We start from the raw sequence: 18350 nt of genomic DNA on the forward strand, positions 1-18350 counted from the left end.
TGTACTGGGGCAGATATCTCAGGCGGACATTGCTAAACCTTGGCTAAGTACATATGAACATACCTAGATACCTCTACATAAGATGTAAAATATGTTTTTTGTAATTTGGGTTAACTGACCCTTTTAAAGTTAGAAAGTAGGATGTGAAAACACCTCTTTCCTAGTAAGAGAAGTAAGTGATATTTATTTTCACAAAAACTAAAGGGATATATTGTCTTATTATAAATAAGAAAGCTATCTAAAAATGTTTCCAGCTAGCTTCTTGAACAAGAATGTTTCTTTCTACTTCAAAAATATTTTAGCCAAATTCTTTTTTGTCTTATGGGTAACAACCCTATTTAGTATAGGTGTGGACTCGAGTCACAAGCCTCAAATTTGATGACTCGACTCGATGATTCAGACTCGACTTGACAAAATCCTAAGTAGAACTTGGACTTTAACATCAATGACTTGTGACTTCACGTGGACTAAAGCCTTTTGATTTAAAAATACTTGATGCCTCCCCTTAAGCCCAAAGAATACAAAATATAAGTTTAAGACTTGGGACTTGAATGCTTAGACTTGAGACTTGTGACTTTAAAAAAATGACTTGGTCCCACCTCTGCTACCAAATATTTATAAGCACATAAACACATGCCTTTTAACACACTATAATGTAGTTGTTTTTAACTGCTTATTAATATACAAGGACATTACATTTTCATATAAAGAATCATTTGATATTATTGCGACATTTTCCCATATTTTCATTTATTATCTCTTTATAAATTTGCCCCCATTTATGGGTGTCCATAGGAGGAGTTGTTTCCATTGACTAATACATATACACATATATCAGCTTACAACTACATCATAGTGTGTAATAAAGCATTTGTTAAATTTGCTTATGAATTCTAAGTAAGGGGACTTAAAGTGAAGTGCTGCTGTACTATCATTCACTGTAACTTTGTTGCAACGTCAGGAGAAAAGTTTGGAGTCACAACGCTGACTCAAATCATCTCCATACTAGGCCAGAAACTCATCAGACACATCATACAGCAAATGCATTTCCCATGTCCATATAGGCTCTCACAAGCGATGATCAGCTGATTCCAGCCCCCCCCGCCCCACCTTCTAATTGTCTACCACTCCATTTGCGCTCCACTGTGCCATCCACTGAAAAGAGGATAATGGGAGCCTTGATGTTTACCTGGGCCATCTATCACCGTCTCTTTCTAATCTACTCCCTGAATGCTTGCATACTCAATGGACTGCAATTACAGGCTGCTGCGTGCGGCTCTGCATGGCCTCCCAGTGGGTTTTGAAGTGGACGGCGTACTCCTGCCATACCGGTCGGGCTACGCTGCACCTTCAAATGTTAATGGCTCGTTCGCAGCCATTAATGCGCACAAGCTGCATCAGCATGTCCGTCTGCTGCTTTCTATCTTTAAGTCTTCCCACTTATATGGTAATATAGGGGAGATGGCTATAGGCGGTCGTTGGTAATGAGGCCTTTTGTGGTGGAAATAAGGGAATATTTCCACTCCAGACAGGGTGAACACTATTCTCTTTTTTTTCAATCTTGACAGCAAAACAAATTGATTATTCTACCAATGAGAGTTCATCATCTTTTTTTTGCAGCCGAGATTGCCGAGGAGGACTCATCCAATTTTTGTCTTGTTTGTTTTCTATCCCTCACAATGGTCATTGTTGTCAACAAGAAAGGTGCAAATGGAACCCAAGAATTTCTGTGCTTGTTTGTCGTAAGGTTAGACCGATATTTATAGCCAATTCTGGAACAATTCTGAAATCGGCTGTCACTCCTAGTCAGCCGAGTAACAGTCCAAAAGATTCCAAGATCAGCTGTGAAAGACCTGTATCGGTGTAACCTTTTGTCTTCATTCAGTGTGTCTGTCCTGTAATGTCGATGTGTTTGTCATCACCCAGACGAGGAGAAGCCTGTGGTGACCAACGTCACCGTCAGCGACGTGTCGTGGGACAGCTTCCTCCTGTCCTGGTCCGCTGAGGAAGGGGCGTTCGAGGCCTTTCTGATCGAGGTTACCGATGCAGAGACAGGCGCCGAGTGGCAAAACCACACGGTGTCCGCCGATGCTCGTAGCCTCGCCGTCTCAGGCCTGTCCTCCACCACCTGGTACAGGGCCAATCTGTACGGGGTGTACAGGGGCGCGCTCTTAGACCCTGTCTTTGCAGACACCATCACAGGTATCGATGCTGTCAACGCCGGGGCCTCTCTCTTTCCTGCTTCCTTCTTCTTCTGCTGCACACAGTGAATCAACCACTGTTTTTCTGCGTGGTCTTTCTAAGTAACTGTTACTTGCAGTTGTCAAATGGTGTTTGACGATTCAGCTCTGGTGTGTTGAATTGGTTCTGATAGGTGTTCTTTTTGTTTGATTGTACTACCGGACTTTTCCCAGATTCCTTCAAAAAATGGCCATCTTAAAAAATCTAATCTGCCACTTTCATTGGCTCCAACAGAAGTTCAATTGATATCATAAAATTGATTTAACAAATCTTTGTGACTGATCACGTGATGCTGTACTTGAAGGGATGGGGGCTCGTTTTGTTCGTCCCCATGGGCAACTTATCTCCCTTCTTATGAACAGAAACAGTTTACCTTCAGCGTTGGAAGTACATTTCCAAAAGGTGTGCAAAGCCACTGAGCTAGAAGTTATTCTTCACGGTGTAAAAAAAATATCCTATCCATTCAACAGAGTGCTCAATCCAAATCCCCAAACAACAGCCCCATCAGCCATCCATCATGCACGTATCCCTGCCTTTGATGCGGGGATTGTGAAACAGGCTAACACTCTTAACACCCCACAGCAACCGCACAAAACCCATTCAATCCGTATTAGCCTAGAAGCAGATACGCGTTTGATCCACCTTTGAGCTGTCAGTCTGCCTGTTGGTACGAGTCCAGCCTGGAACAGCACCTGGTCTGTTGTGTGAACAGGCAGAAACACATAAAAAAAAGGCCAGGGTGCTGTTTAACTGGGGCACAACAGGTGCGCTGTTTTCCCCACCCACTACACCAAACACCGTCATTACCCGGGATTAATGTGCTGAGAATTACAGTATGTGCCTAATAAATGGGCCGTAAACAGTGAAACCAAAATCTGGCTAAACTGTGCCTCTTAATGGCATCTTAACAAATAAATCATAACAAAATACCTTCTGAGGATTATCACCCTCATTGTCACCCTATAAAACTATTTAGACTAGACTTAAATGTCAAAAATAACCATTTTATAACCATGGTTGACTTCTTTTTTTAATGTCAGCTACTATTCCGACATTATCATTCAGCATTTTACTGATGAGGATCAGTCTACTGGAAGAAAGATGGGAGGACTGACAGAAGACCAAAAAAAACAACCCTGAGGCGCTTTTGTCACTTTGTGTGAGGCCTCTCTTCTGTATGCATCCCCAGTTCCCCCAAGCCTGGACCGCTCCTCATTCTCATGCTGCCATTGCCCCTGGGCTCTGGTGCTCAGGGTGCCAGGGGCTTCTGGGGCCACGCAGAATATGGCATGCGCTCAACTCGGCCCATTGTCTGCATGCTAATGGCCGGGGGAACCATCTCAACATTTTTTCATTAGCATCACTTAATCCATAAAACATTCCAACTTGTGAACACAGGCGCCGACTAATTTGATTATGCAATGCACGGTGGTCATCAGCGCTCTACGGGAGGAAGATGTTGTGTGGGGAAGAAAAGTCCTCCTCTGAAAAGGGAAGCAAGGAAACATTTGTTCAATCATTTGTTTCTTGCAAAACAAATGATTGATGGGACCACAAAGATATGTGGAAAGCACCCAGAAACAAGCTCGACTCAGTCGTGATTCATATCAGCACAAGCTGTTCTCATAAAGTTATCAGGCCAGACTGGAACTCTGAGTTTCTGCTTGCAGAGCGTCTTTTCAGCAGGTTAACTGGCGCCGGCTCCCAACTCCTCCAATAACAGGCTCTCTTTTGTGAGCGGGGATTGTGTTCCCTCAGGTCTTGGGGGGGGTGGAGCGAAGTAGGGTAGGAGCGGTGGTGGTGGTGGTGGGAGGGTGAAATCAGTAGCAAGCTAGCACACGTTAGCTGATGGATGTGGCCCTCCCTCTCTTCCCCTGACCAGCTAAAGCTGCCCGGCAGGCTAATGAAGAGTGACAGCTCCCTGGGATTTGGCTGCCTCGCTTCTCATTTCCACCGCTTCTTCTCGCAACAAATGCCTCATGCTTTTCCCCTCACAATAAAAAGAAGGGGATTCAGGCTAGTTCAAGGACCCCTGAGACCCTCACATTTGGTGTAGTGTTTTAATGAGCAGTGGCGCTGGGTTTTATGTAGGCTTGCATGAGCCCACTTATATCTGCTTCTATCCCGGCTGCTTTTAAAAGCTCTGTCCAGTCCGTCCATCTGTGCTGCTACCGGAAGTTTCTGCAGCTAATTAGCTTCAGCGGACTCGTCCTCTGGAGAAGCAGAGTTTTTTTTTCTCAAGCAGCTGTAGACTCCTGCTGTCTCTCAGCCTCTCTTCCTATCACTTCCATTATTAGCTGCTGCTAATGACTGCCTAACTACCAGCTTTTACTGCAACACATGCACACACTCCCATCTGCAGACATGTCTGCACTGTACTGTATTTTAGCACTGTTCTAAGTGAAGCAGCTGTAGTTTGAAAAGCCTCCTTTACTGCGATGGGTCAGACCAGGACTATTACTTTTTCAAAGTTTTAATGAATTTTGAAGAATCATGTCATCATTTGTTTCATTTGAATTATTTCAAGTGCAATCCACTTCGCTTAACCTAAATTTGTTGCAGAAATAACGACACACCAACAGATAATATGGCAACATTTTCATCGGAATCAATTAATTGCAAGGGAATCGTCATAAATCTACTGTCAGGGTATAAACTGCTCTGCAAAAGAGGAGTGGTTTGCAGACAGCTATGAGACAGGAGGCGATCGTTATAATACGTCTTTTAAATAAACCCTACTGAACTCATTTCCCTGTTGCCGCAAAGCTTACAAGCTTGCCAACAGTCAGTGAACAAGTTGGTTTGTACTTCCAATCATGAATAACTGAAATTAAATATACAAAAAGCTTGGGAGGAGTTACTGCATGTTATAGAGAAAATAAAAAGAAGCTCAAGCTATTGTGACTGGCTAGCTCAGCTACTGCAGGTAAAGCTTATAGCTCTATGAGTGGTAGTAATAGTAGATCTTTTAGAGCAAATTATTTCACAAAGACTTGAATATAAATTTTGACACTTTCTTGTGTGACCAGGCATTTAAAGTTAATGATTTTAATCGTGGTGCCTCCACTGCCTTGCTTGAGCAACAACCAGGTGGTAGCCGATGCGGAAGTGGCTTAAAACTTGTATTCTCTCTACCAGCAGGGGGCGACTCCTCTGGTTGCAAAAAGAAGTCAGATTGTATAGAAGTCTATGAGAAAATGACTCTACTTCTCACTTGATTTATTCCCTCAGTAAACATTGTAAACATGAGTTAATGTTCTCAATCTCTAGTTTCAAATCTTCATAAATACAGCATGATGTTAATTTAGTAAATGATGGTCCATTTAGAGTCAAATAGACAATAAAGCAGGGTATGCTTTAGGGCGGGCTTTCTGTGATTGACAGGTCACTGCCACTAACAGAGCCGTATACAGCTCCTCTTTGTCACTCCTTAACACTCCAAACATGGTAACATGTTCACTGGTTCCAAAAAAAAAACATTGATCGGCCACATTACAAAATGGCGACGGCAAAATCGCCAAACTCGATGCTTCATAACGACTTCGTTCACTTCTTATATACAGTCTATGGTGACAAGCTAATTTTTATTATTCACAATTTTTCAATCAATGGCATTGTGCAACTTGATCTCACAGAAATGACAAGGACCTTGTAACAGCTTATTGCATGGTGGAGGCACATAATGTGTTAAAATTATGCTCCGGCCCCATTAAAACAATTTAACTTGAGGCAACAAAAGTACTTAGTTAGACAGACATATAAACAACCCCTGGTGGGGTACCAATCATGGCCTGTGGCTTTTATACACTGATCTTTTATTTCAAAGAGATCATTACAATTTAGAAGCCTAGGTCAGACGAATATATTGTTTTACTAAAAACAGTAACACCAAAAGCAGTTTTTCATCTTGCTTTGATGGATCAGCTCATTACTTTCTTCTGTGTTTTTCACCAGGTCTGCAGTGAAACTCTTCTCTTTCTGTACTTTATTTCTTGACTGATGCTGCGCTTCCATTTAACCAATGCTGGCATTTACACATATGCATAAACTTTCTCTTTCGCTGCCATGTTCCTTCAAATGTCAAAGCACTCTTAAGTTCCGCAGAGGAGCGAGACTGACCTTCCCCTGTCACTCAGAGGACGAACCAGAGGTGCAGGCTCTCCTAGTCTCTGACGTCACCCCCGAGAGCTTTAGTCTGGCCTGGACGGCCGAAGAGGACGCCTTCGACACCTTTGTTGTGATGGTCAGCGAGCCCGTGGGCCCGGGCCAGCCGAGCGAGCTGGTGCTGGGCGGCGAGACTCGCAGCGTGGCCATCGCAGATCTCACCGAGGACACCGAGTACAGGGTCGAAATCTTTGGGCTCGTTTTGGGGAGACGCTCCAAGTCTTTAGAGGAAGGGGTGAAAACAGGTATACAGTGAAATGGGTGGAAAACGAAAAAATCTGAGAAACTTGTCAGCGTGGTCAATGTGCATTCACGTCGTCTCTTGTCAAAATTGTCTTTTTTGTGGTAACCGCATGAGAACATATGTTTGTCTTTTTGTCTTCTAACCTGATATCAAAGGGTCATGGTGCTGTACTCGTCCAAGACACTTAAAACTGCAATTGGACGAAATATAATGGTTATAAGTGGGTCTTGGCCAGTATGATGTGATGGACATGAAGCAGCACTATTGGTTGAGAATTTAGGATCCTGTGTAGTTCTCAATGCTTTCGGATCTTATAAGGGTCTTGGTATTAACAGTGGTCCAATGTAAAAATGCAGAATATTTGCCGCTATCAGCATAGCAGCTTCAACTCAGAACTTTCAGAAAATGCCTCGAAAACTGAAATCATTCAACCCCCACTCAAGACATTTACTCAGCTCTTTACTCCGCTCCTTTCATTGTGTTGTCTGCGTCCGGTTGTCCTCCTGAATATCGTCTATGACTGCCTGGCCCCATGTGTCGGTGTCGCTCTTTGTAAAGTGTGTGTGTGTGTGTGTGTGTGTGTGTGGGAGGGGGAGCCGTTGTCTGTGTCGCATAGAACGGGTGTCTATGGCTGTGTCTCCTGTCCTCCCTGGGGGTGAAGCTTTACTCTCGGGTTGCGTGGCGCATGTATCACTTTTGTGTTGCCATGAAATGGGGGCAAGTTAATCTCCTCAGGTCTGTCACGCGAGATACTGTGGCTCGCTGGTTAGCCAGGAAGGGTCTCTCTCTCTCTCTCTCTCTCTGCGAGCCCGGGGCCTCCACAGGCCCCCCCTTTTGTCTGTTCCACCTTGCTCTCTCCTACGCACTCTCTCTTTCGCTTTTTCCTTAAAATAATATGTTTGTCTTTCCTTGTCTGCTGTAAAATTGTTAAGCCGAAAATATATGTAAATGACTTACTTCCAGTCCTCACCAGTCCTAGACGTCGGCGCATGTATGAGCTAAACTCTTATTGTGTCTGTTTGCCCCCCGCCTGCTGTGTCTGTTCCATTTGTGCCAGACCTGGGCTCGCCCAAGGGCATCCGCTTCTCTGACGTCACCGACACTTCCGCCACCGTCCACTGGGTGGTTCCGAAGGCTCGGGTGGACAGCAACAGGGTCACTTATGTGCCCGCTCATGGAGGTAAGTGTGCTTATGTTTGAAACACTACTCATTAACGACTGAACACAGGGAGGAAATGGACACACTTATTGCAGTGCTGTCATTTGGTTAAAGTTGAAACTAAACTGTTAACAAAAAGTGAAGAAAGAAAGCATTTACAACATAAAGATTTGGCCCGGAGCACTAACAGTTTTACACTCAAAATGAGGACTTTGTAGCCAGTATGGACATTCTCACTGCTGCCCTATCAATCAGTTTAATCCTCCATCATCTGCTGCTCAAACCCTTTTTCTCCAATGATAGACTACTTCTGCCCCCTAGTGACAAGTTATAGGCACTTATACTGAAAGAGGGAGGGAGCGGTCCAGAGAAAATGGAAATAATCATCAAAAAACCATTCAAAAAATCTAATATAATCTTCTTATTTCAGTTTGAAGTGAGAAAAGTAAGGTTTATTAGCCCCTTTAGATCCAGCCCCCACTGTAATGAAATGTAATGTTTTAAGATTTTGAATTTACAACCGTTAATAAGAAGATTAAATTCATAATGAATATATAAATCTCAAGTTCCCTCATAAGTCTAACAGAGAGAGAGATGTGACACTCTTTTCACATTTTAAATACCAGTTCATAGGTAACACCGTTTGGTAACTGATATACAAATAGTCCTTTTGGAGTGGAATCTTTCCTTTAAAACCCACTACAAAATAAAAAATATAGTCATTTCAGTAAAAAAAAAACAACATTGTAGGCCCAACCATGTGTATGGGGAACACAAAAATGCTTAAAACAACCATTAATAAGCAAATCTATTGTTATATTTAATATTGTCTCAGTTGATTGTAAAGGACTATAACATTCTTTTTCATCTAATATCTTAACTTTATTCACCCACTTGACTTGATGTTTTCACTCCCAGGTAATGCTAAGACGCTGACGGTGGACGGCTCAATGTCTCAGACTGTGCTGCCCAACCTCACCCCCGGGGTCACCTATGAGGTCACTGTCGTCACCATCAAGGGTCAAAGGGAGAGTGAGCCTGGATCAGACAGCGTCACCACAGGTAAGACCAATGTGGAACACACACATTCAGGATGATGAAACTAGATATAAATGAGTATATTTCCCTGGATTTGTCAGTTTTGTGATCCTGTAATAATTTGCTTATATCTACTTTTAAAGGGGAGATACCACAGATTAGGGTAAATATTTTAACTAATAGATATCACTATGAGACTTACCCAGTTGATTACTTACATTAATACAATTGTTTTTGTATTACAAGTTTTCTCAAATGAGGCATTATCTGTGCTGATTTGCATACATTTCCAGAACAGAAATCTCAAAATGTAATATATTTAATCATATTTATTGTAAAAGTACATACATTTTGAAAACACTAAAGATGAATAAGGTAAAAAAACTAATATATAACATTATGAAACATCCCTAGTTGATTACATTACATTACATTACATTACAGTCATTTAGCAGACGCTTTTATCCAAAGCGACTTACAGGAAGTGTATTCAACATAGGTATTCAAGAGAACTACTAGTCACCAGAAGTCATAAGTGCATCTCCTTTCTTAAACAAGCATCTTAAAGCATAAACCAGAGCAAAAGTATAGTGCAGAGGCAAATTACTACGAAAACAATAATTGCAACAGACTAATACGAATACAATAAGTGCTACAAACTACTACAAATAGGATAAGTGCAGTAAACGAATACGAATTCAATAAGTGCAGCGAACTGATACGAATACAGTGAGTGCAACAACTAATACGAATACAATAAGTGCTACGAGGAAGGCTCAGGGTAGTACTTCTTGAAGAGGTGAGTTTTCAGCCTGCGCCGAAAGATGGGCAGCGACTCTGCTGTCCTGACGTCAGTGGGGAGTTCATTCCACCACTGAGGGGCCAGGACAGAAAAAAGCTGTGACCGGGTGGATCGGCCGCAGGGACCTCTGAGCGACGGGGCAACCAATCGCCCCGAGGCAGCAGAGCGAAGTGGTCGGGCGGGGGTGTAGGGCTTGACCAAGGCCTGGAGATAGGACTTACATCAAGACAATTACTTTTTGTATTATTAAGTTTTCTAAAAATGTTATGTTTAAATATGCAAATGCGGCATTATCTAATGCTTAGTTTTGTTGAATTTAGGAGAAATCTACAGACGCAAATGACAAAGGAGTAAAATGAACTTGTCTTAATAAATGTAATACCCAACAATCATTAAGAACAATTCCAACAGCACATGCAGCACTGCCAAAACAACTAATGGAAGAAAAAGTATGGGGTGTCTAACAAGTGCAAAAGCAAATAGTTATCTAAAATTCCTCCATAACAACGTGACAGTGTTTTCATCCAACACATTTTTAGTAATTTGTGTTTAAGCAGCAGCATGCCTAAAGGTGTTGATTCCTTCCACCACAATAGCGGTGTGTGTGTGTTTGTGTGTGTGTGTGTGTGTGTGTGTTTACAGCTCTGGATAAACCCCGTGGTCTGACTGCAATCAACATCACAGACACAGAAGCTCTGCTGCTCTGGCAGCCTGCCATCGCCACCGTAGACGGCTACGTCATCACCTACAGTGCAGACTCAGGTATCTGATGTACACATGCATGTACAACACAGAGTATACGTGTAGATATATGCATAAACACACATGCTGTACATAAAAAAACTATTTTGTTTTACTTGACACACTTGGTTCCATTGTTGAGTCATGATTGAGATGCTGTCTGTCTGTTTGTGTCCTTCCAGTGGCTCCAGTGATGGAGCGAGTATCGGGAAACGTGGTGGAGTTTGACATGAACTCTCTGACGCCGGCGACACACTACACTGTGAAGGTGTATGCGGTGAGGGACTTGGCCAAGAGTGCGGCCACTACGACCGAGTTTACCACTGGTGAGCATTCCTGCCTCCTAAAAGTCAAAGCCGCAGTCAAAGCTGCAACCAACCAGTCAAGTGGACTTTTCATTTTAACTACAAACTATATTGTAAACTGAAACAAAAGTGCAAGATGAGTGTGAGATAACCAACAGGATGAATTCACTTATGCTCTTGTTGATCATTAATCAGAAGAACGACTGCAGTGATGTCATGTTGGAATACTTACCTGTCTCTTTCAGGCCTATTTTATCCAGCATTTGTAGCTATAACTACGAAAAATAATGGGCCGTAATTGGAAGCTATCCCACAGAATTTGTTCGTATGTTATCCACGTAATCATGAACGAGGAAGTATAGCAACTGCAAAAACAAAAGACAGACAGGAGGCCACAGTCTGTTCCCCTTATGAAACGAGAAGTCAATGTTGATGTTTTTGTACTTCAAAGTTACGGACATTCGTGTTTATTTGTACCTAAAAGACGATCATTTTCTAAAACTAAGTTGTTTTGTTGCCCTAACCTAACCAAGTATTTCATGATAAATTCTTAAACTTAACTAGGTTGTTTTCTTGCCTTAACCAAACTAAATATTTCACGATATATTCCTTAACCTAACTAAGTAGTTTTCTTGCCTAAAACTAACTAAGTATTACATGATCTATTCCTAAACCTAATTTAGTTGTATTGTTGCCTAAACCTAACCTAACCTGCCATTGCCTCCGTTTTTAAAATGTTCAAATGTAACTCATAACCTAACCACATCAAAATTTCCCCCACGTTGTCGTCATACATAAGGGCCGCTTAACCTTAACGTGAGACACCTCTACAGTCTATTTTGTACTGGGAATTGAAGACGTTAACGGTGCTCTCGCCAAAGCTGCCAGACTCCATTAATTAAAACATGAATGAAATGAATAAACAGAGTAAAAAAGGGTCTGAAAGAGCACAGACAAATGGAACTCACAGAAAAACTTAAAAAATACGAAATTATTTAAAGGGCTATTGTGTTTTTAGATGTGGACGCCCCTCAGGACCTGGCAGCTACTAACATCCAGACGGAGAACGGCATGCTGACCTGGAAGCCACCTCGTGCTGACATCACCGGGTACATCCTCAGCTTCGAGGCTACAGACGGCACCATCCGTGTGAGTAGAGACACCAGAACTCCACAGATTCAGGAGTACAGTCAGGCTATAAAATGGGTTTGGGAATAAAATATCTGATCGTGCTTCTCTTTCAGGAGGTGGTCCTCAGTCCCACTGCTGTCTCCTATAACATGGCTCAGCTCAGCGCCTCCACGGAGTATTCAGTCAAGCTGCAGGCCATTGCTGGTCCAAAGAGAAGCCGAGTCATTACTACTGTCTTCACCACCAGTGAGTGGACTCATTCACACGGCACAGGTTTCAACTGTGTGGGCTGTGTGTCCTTTACAAGATATCTATCTTCGGTTGATACCATATGTAACACAGATTTGGTGCAAAATATATCGATTTTTTTTTTAACATATAAAATCCATGCTATGATTTGGTGTCTAAAACTTTTGATATTTCAAGGTTTCTTCAAGAATATTCTGCATTTCTCTGCAATTGGATGGCCAGCACTTCTGTTCTGGGCTTATTGGGTCCACAAGAGAGTCTCAGCTTTTTGTAATTCTAAGAAATATCTGCAGAAATATTCAATCGTATCATGCGTTATGTGTGTTTGTGTCCTTAGCTGGCGTGCTGTACCGATTCCCCAGGGACTGCTCTCAGGCCCTGCTGAACGGCGACACCACATCAGACCTGTACACCATCTATCTGGGTGGAGATGAGAGCCAGCCGATCCAGGTCTACTGCGACATGAGCAGTGATGGAGGCGGATGGATCGTAAGTCACCGGCTATCAAGGAGACATATGCCCAATATGTGTAGATATTTTAAGCTGCGCCAATCAAAAAAATATATTTTAACAATTGCTCAAATTCCCTACAATTTCTCATTTTGTTTCGAAAACACACATATAAGTGTTTATTGTCAGATATTTCACGTATAACTCTAACAGTGGGAATGTCTGGTGACCTATTGTCTTTCTCTGTCAGGTTTTCCTCAGACGACAGAGTGGTAGACTGGAGTTTTTCCGCAACTGGAAGAATTACACAGCTGGCTTCGGTGACATGAATGATGAATTCTGGCTGGGTAATTAAAAAAAGAATATCAGAGCACAACACAGTATTCCACAACACAAGGTTATGGTGATATTATCAATATGTTTAGCTAGTAATTAAGTTGTTTTATACAGCTTCAGTGGCATCTGTTTTGTGTGGTTATCTATTCATTTTACTCCGTGGATTGATTCTGAGCAGACTCTTTTAGTCCTGCATGGAATAACTTAATTATAATAATTATCTCCGGCAGGTGTAAGCCTGATGGGAGATCATGTGTTCTGTTGTGTTTGTGTGTGTGATTGTCTGTCTGTCCACGGCTGATTTTTTATACTGCTGGACCCATCGGCCTAACATTTTTTATGCTCATTTACGGGGATTCATACTTTTTTATACGTCATCTGCTGCTCCTGACTACCTTACAATTCTTTGTTTGAGGGGTGGAGATCGGAACTCTACTAAGTGACCTTTCTAGTCGATTTTGTTTGAATTAAACATATTAATCGAGTAATATATACTTTGAAGCTAGAATCCAACTAGAGTTATGACCCTTCACATATAATTTAACCCTATTTATGATATATTTTGATTAATAATGTATTATCTGATAATAATTGCTTACCAAAGATAAGATAAGATAAGATAAGATAAGATAATCCTTTATTAGTCCCGCAGCGGGGAAATTTGCAGGCTTACAACAGCGTAGAGTAAAGTGCACACAAGAGACATAGTAGAAGAAGACAAGATAAAAAATGAAAAATAAAAATAAAATAAAACAAGTATTATAAATAAGCAATAAAAAAAAAAAAACAGTAGAAAAAACAACAATAACTGAAATATTATATTTACAGACAGAGAGAAAAACAACAACTATTTTAACTATTTTTAACTTTTTTAACTATTATTGCACAGTGTAATGTGTAATGTATTGCACAGGTTTTTATTGTCATGTTATTATTGTCATGTGGTCATGTGGTCTGCTGGGAGCAGAGTTGGTTGTGCAACCTGACAGCAGCAGGAAGGAAGGACCTGCGGTACCTCTCCTTCACACACACAAGCCATCACTGACTTATCATAACTGCTCTCTGTCCATCTTATGTACCATCTCTCTCACTCAGGTCTTTCCAACCTGCATAAGATCACAGCTGGAGGTCAGTATGAGCTGCGAGTGGACCTGAGCGATAAGGGAGAAACAGCCTACGCTCAGTACGACAAGTTCTCCATCTCTGAACCTCGGACCCGCTACAAAGTCCACGTGGGAGGATACAGTGGAACAGCAGGTAAAGTTGACTACTGTGGCCTGAAGCCAAACATGTATAATAAAACAGCAAAGGGCCATGTATTTTTGTGTTTTTATAAAAAGTTCAGTAGTTCAAATGGTACTTAATTAGTGCTCTAGTGAGTGTTTGGGGCAGTATATGTGGGATTGAGTCTAAACAAACTACAGTGGGCTTTCAATCATCATCATCAATCATTTTTTTTACAACAATTGAGCTCTATGGCATAGAGGAAGAACATCTATCAGGCTTTGATCTACACACAGTACCCGTAATGAGAAAATAAGAAGAATATAGAATATCACCAGCCTTATCCTCTCACTTTTATTAACACAATCAACAATTAATAATATTAATATTAATTACAAAAGACAGCTTTCATGAAAAGGATACAAGCAAGCATTTCACAATGACATTAAATCCCTCCCTTTGAAAAATCACAACATCTTTTAAAGGAGCAGCGTGTAGGTTTTGTGGGGAATCTATTGGCAAAAATGGAATATAATATTAATAAAATGAATAATAGGGAGCAGGTCCTCCTCACTGAGTCTACACTGGCTCTAGAGAAGGATTTTCATGTTTTTACGTGACCTGAGGGCCACCAAACTTCTCCGGCATGTTTGGATAGGGAGGAGTGAGCAGAGAGGTCAGTCAGTTGCAATCTGCAACCTCACCACTAGATGCCACTAAAAACTACACGGTGGTCCTTTATACAGATTCTGTTAAAAACTTCAAAGGATTCAAATATGATTTTAATCTTCCAATTACTTCTATAGTTAAGGCTGTTTGAGGGACATACATACTGTATGTAAACTTTTTTTGTTGTTTTTGACTGTATGTATGTGAGTTCTGTCTGGTGACAGGCTCCATCAAGTTGACCTCCTTCTACCTTGTAATATTTGTAATGAGATGTAATGGTTCAATGTGTGTTTTTAGGAAAATGAAACAAAAAACTTAAGCCAAAGTATGTATATGTAGTATACTGTTATCTTACTTAATAGATACTTTTAATGTAATTTCTCTCTATTTTTTTCCCTTTATTATTGTTTTGTGAAGTGATGGGGTTCCTCTTATTTGGTCCATTTTTATATAATTTGTTTCATTTTTTCATACTTTGAATTTCTTATTATTTGGATTTAATACGTTTACGGGGTAAAACGTTTATACGAAGTGGATGTAGTCAGGTGACATCCCCCATTGGTTTATGGACTACGGTTTTGAAGCCTGGAGTTCTGCATTTTGGCTGTCACCATCTACAACTTAACATTATTTACAGAGCTAAAAAATCAAGTGAGGATCATTTTTTCAAAGACTTCTATACAATCTGACTTATTTTGCAACCAGAGGAGTCTCACTCTGATGGCCATTAGGGAGAATGTGGGTTAAAGGCACTTCTGAAGTGGCTTCACTACCTTGGTCTTGGTACCATTTTCTAAAGGTTTTCTTTCCAAAAACAAAAATCAGTATTGTATTAATTATGTTTATCATACTATTCATTAAAAGTTTACTTATTATACTTTCTCATTTTGTCATGAAACAAATAAAATCTACCTTGAAGTTGATCAAATCTGAAATGAAAAATGTTAAAACCCAACAGACAAGCAAAGAATACAATACTGTATGTTTTTGTGTATGTAATGGACAGGTAGTGCACAGTTTATCCACAGTGTTATTACATTGTCCATCTATTACAAAAATGTACAGAAACAGTTTAATCCACCCTCTCTCCTTGTTATGTGTCCTTGTAGGTGACTCTATGACCTACCACCACGGCCGTCCATTCTCCACTTACGACCACGACAACGACATCGCTGTCACCAACTGTGCCCTGTCCTATAAGGGAGCCTTCTGGTATAAGAACTGCCACCGTGTCAACCTCATGGGACGATATGGAGATAACAGTCACAGCAAGGTACAGTATGTCTACAATGGAGTTACTGTATGTTCTTATTTGGAAAGTGATTCTAGAATAAGGTTCCCTGGGGGGGTTCTTGGGGTCACTGATGGTGTTCCATTAGTCTTTGGGATGAAAGTATTCCATGATTCCTGAGAGGTTTCAGCTTAGTTTGAAGGGTTTCCAGGGGTCCTTAATAGGGGTTTACTGGTCTTGAATAGGCTCCCAGCGTCCTTCAGAAGGGTCAGAAAGTCCTTGATGTTTGAGTTCCATTAGTCCTTGGGATTCTACGGAATCGCTGAGGGATTTCCACTGGTTTCCTTTCTGTTTCCTTGTATTGTTGCAATGTTGGTGGAATGTGCAAATAAACGATGTTCGACTACCCTCTGTGTAATCCTGCAGCCCCTCATCGGCGCCGGTAAAACGGAGGGAGGAAGAACATTGTTTATTTGCATATACTGCCCACGTTGTACCAAAAAATCTGCAAAGTTTCCCTTCAGGGGTCCTTTGGTAAACGTCTTACAAAAAGGATGTCGTTGGCCATCCCAGCACCTCCAGGAATTCATCCTTCATCCAGTTGCTCTGTCTGTCTAACACTGACTCGGCTTGGTTTACATTGGAGATAGTTTAAAGTGCAGTGCTTCTCATTCAGATGCTTAGGATGCTTAAGTGCGTCCGTATTAGAAGACAAAAGCCACTGACCAAGCGCCAATGTTTGACGAGTTGGAAGTGAAAACAGGTTGATGATATCAATTCAGCTAAGCCATACTTAAAACATAGTTAATTATTTTCCTAAGCTTATCAATACCCTAGTGGCTAGGTGCATATATTACAGACAGCAATGCTTTTAGATGTGTTGGTCGTAATCTGAGGTTTAAGGATTGTCCAGTATTGCCATTCTTGAGTGGCAATCGGGTTGCTTTGGCTGCAGTGTGAGTCAAGTCATGACAGGAATATGATTAAACTCACACTTCAACTTCTATTTTGACCAACATCCTTTGTCCATCTCTTCCCCTCTAGGGTGTGAACTGGTTCCACTGGAAAGGCCACGAGCACTCGATTGAGTTCGCCGAGATGAAGATCAGGCCATCCAACTTCAGGAACCTGGAGGGAAGGAGGAAACGGTCCTAGACGATCCACCGACACCAACACCATCAACGACAACAACAACACTGCTACTACTCTGTCTGGACTCCCCATAAACCACCTCCACTCCCACACCCAACTCACCCTGCAGCGACCAAAGCTACTGCCAAGAGCCCTGCTGCCTCCATGCAAAAAAAAACCCACACAACAACAACACACCCTCCCTCCCCCCATTCGCTCACAGATCAGCCTCGACTCCATAAGCCCCTCCCCCTGTGATATGGTTGTGGAAATGCTGACGGTGCGGAAACCGATATGCATGTTACAAACCGGACTTAAATCAAGCCCACGCGGATCCTACTCACGCACCAAAGAGAGCAAGAACAAATCCATCTCACCTGATTCCGTTCCTTTCTCTCGTGTTGCGGCATTTGCGGGGAGGCGACTGTGCAGCTTGGGCATTATGTTGTGTACAGATTAATACAGTTCCATATTTCACATTTGGGGTTTTACAGAAAGGACAGACTGTTTAAAGTACAATGTGGTCTTGTTTAGATTCAGGGCCGATACCACGGTGATAATTCAACTGGATTATCATAGAAATTCTATTCCTCGTACAGCACTGTACACGTCAGAATTTAAACATTTGAAAAGGGATGTTCCTCAGATGGCACTGCTCAGATGTCTGATATCTCCGTCTAACTTGCCATTTGTTTGTCTTCGTGCTTAACTCGTCTCAGTGTCACTTTATCCTCCCCCATATCCTCTCCCACAAACATCTGACTTCTGAGAGATGAAAATGAAAAGAGAAAAAAAAATAATTGTATGGCAAAGTATTTTACCCGCCACATCCCATGTCCACGCGGATGGCAATGTTTCCATTCATCGTGTAAGCCCCTGAAGGCATCATGATACAGCCATAGTATTGTAAAGAACAGAGAAAAGAACAGCTGATGTGTTTCCATTTGTTTGTTTTTCTTGTGAATCCGAGGCAGGACCTGTTATTCAGTATAAAATGAAACAAGGTGATGATATTTCTTTTTTTTGCAAAATGTGAATACAGTACATATATGTGGAACAAGAGACTGTTCTGTGTCGTTGACACTAAAGATGTTGATGCTCATAACAGGGAAAAAAACGGCCAATTCCAATTGAATTTCTAAGGTCTCTATGCTTATGTTGATGAGAATAGTATTTGAACAGGCCGAAACGAGAGAACTAGTTTCTGTTTCTACCCTCCAGCCCCGATTGCCCCC

The 18350-nt window shown here is 41.6% G+C and overlaps 1 protein-coding gene across 1 annotated transcript in view; it reads left to right on the forward strand.

Annotated features, from left to right (window-relative positions):
- Positions 1 to 18350, forward strand: part of tncb (tenascin Cb) — a 38308-nt gene extending 19958 nt beyond the window's left edge. The window contains exons 10-22 of the mRNA XM_054611070.1: positions 1927 to 2202; positions 6378 to 6650; positions 7707 to 7829; positions 8727 to 8870; positions 10291 to 10410; positions 10572 to 10715; positions 11713 to 11843; positions 11939 to 12071; positions 12412 to 12563; positions 12775 to 12871; positions 13956 to 14117; positions 15863 to 16026; positions 17029 to 18350. Of these exons, the coding sequence (XP_054467045.1) occupies positions 1927 to 2202; positions 6378 to 6650; positions 7707 to 7829; positions 8727 to 8870; positions 10291 to 10410; positions 10572 to 10715; positions 11713 to 11843; positions 11939 to 12071; positions 12412 to 12563; positions 12775 to 12871; positions 13956 to 14117; positions 15863 to 16026; positions 17029 to 17139 (2030 nt within the window). The 3' untranslated portion in view covers positions 17140 to 18350. The remainder of the gene's footprint in view (positions 1 to 1926; positions 2203 to 6377; positions 6651 to 7706; positions 7830 to 8726; positions 8871 to 10290; positions 10411 to 10571; positions 10716 to 11712; positions 11844 to 11938; positions 12072 to 12411; positions 12564 to 12774; positions 12872 to 13955; positions 14118 to 15862; positions 16027 to 17028) is intronic.

This window comes from Anoplopoma fimbria, chromosome 13 (genome assembly GCF_027596085.1).
Source record: "Anoplopoma fimbria isolate UVic2021 breed Golden Eagle Sablefish chromosome 13, Afim_UVic_2022, whole genome shotgun sequence".
Lineage (NCBI taxonomy): Eukaryota > Metazoa > Chordata > Actinopteri > Perciformes > Anoplopomatidae > Anoplopoma > Anoplopoma fimbria.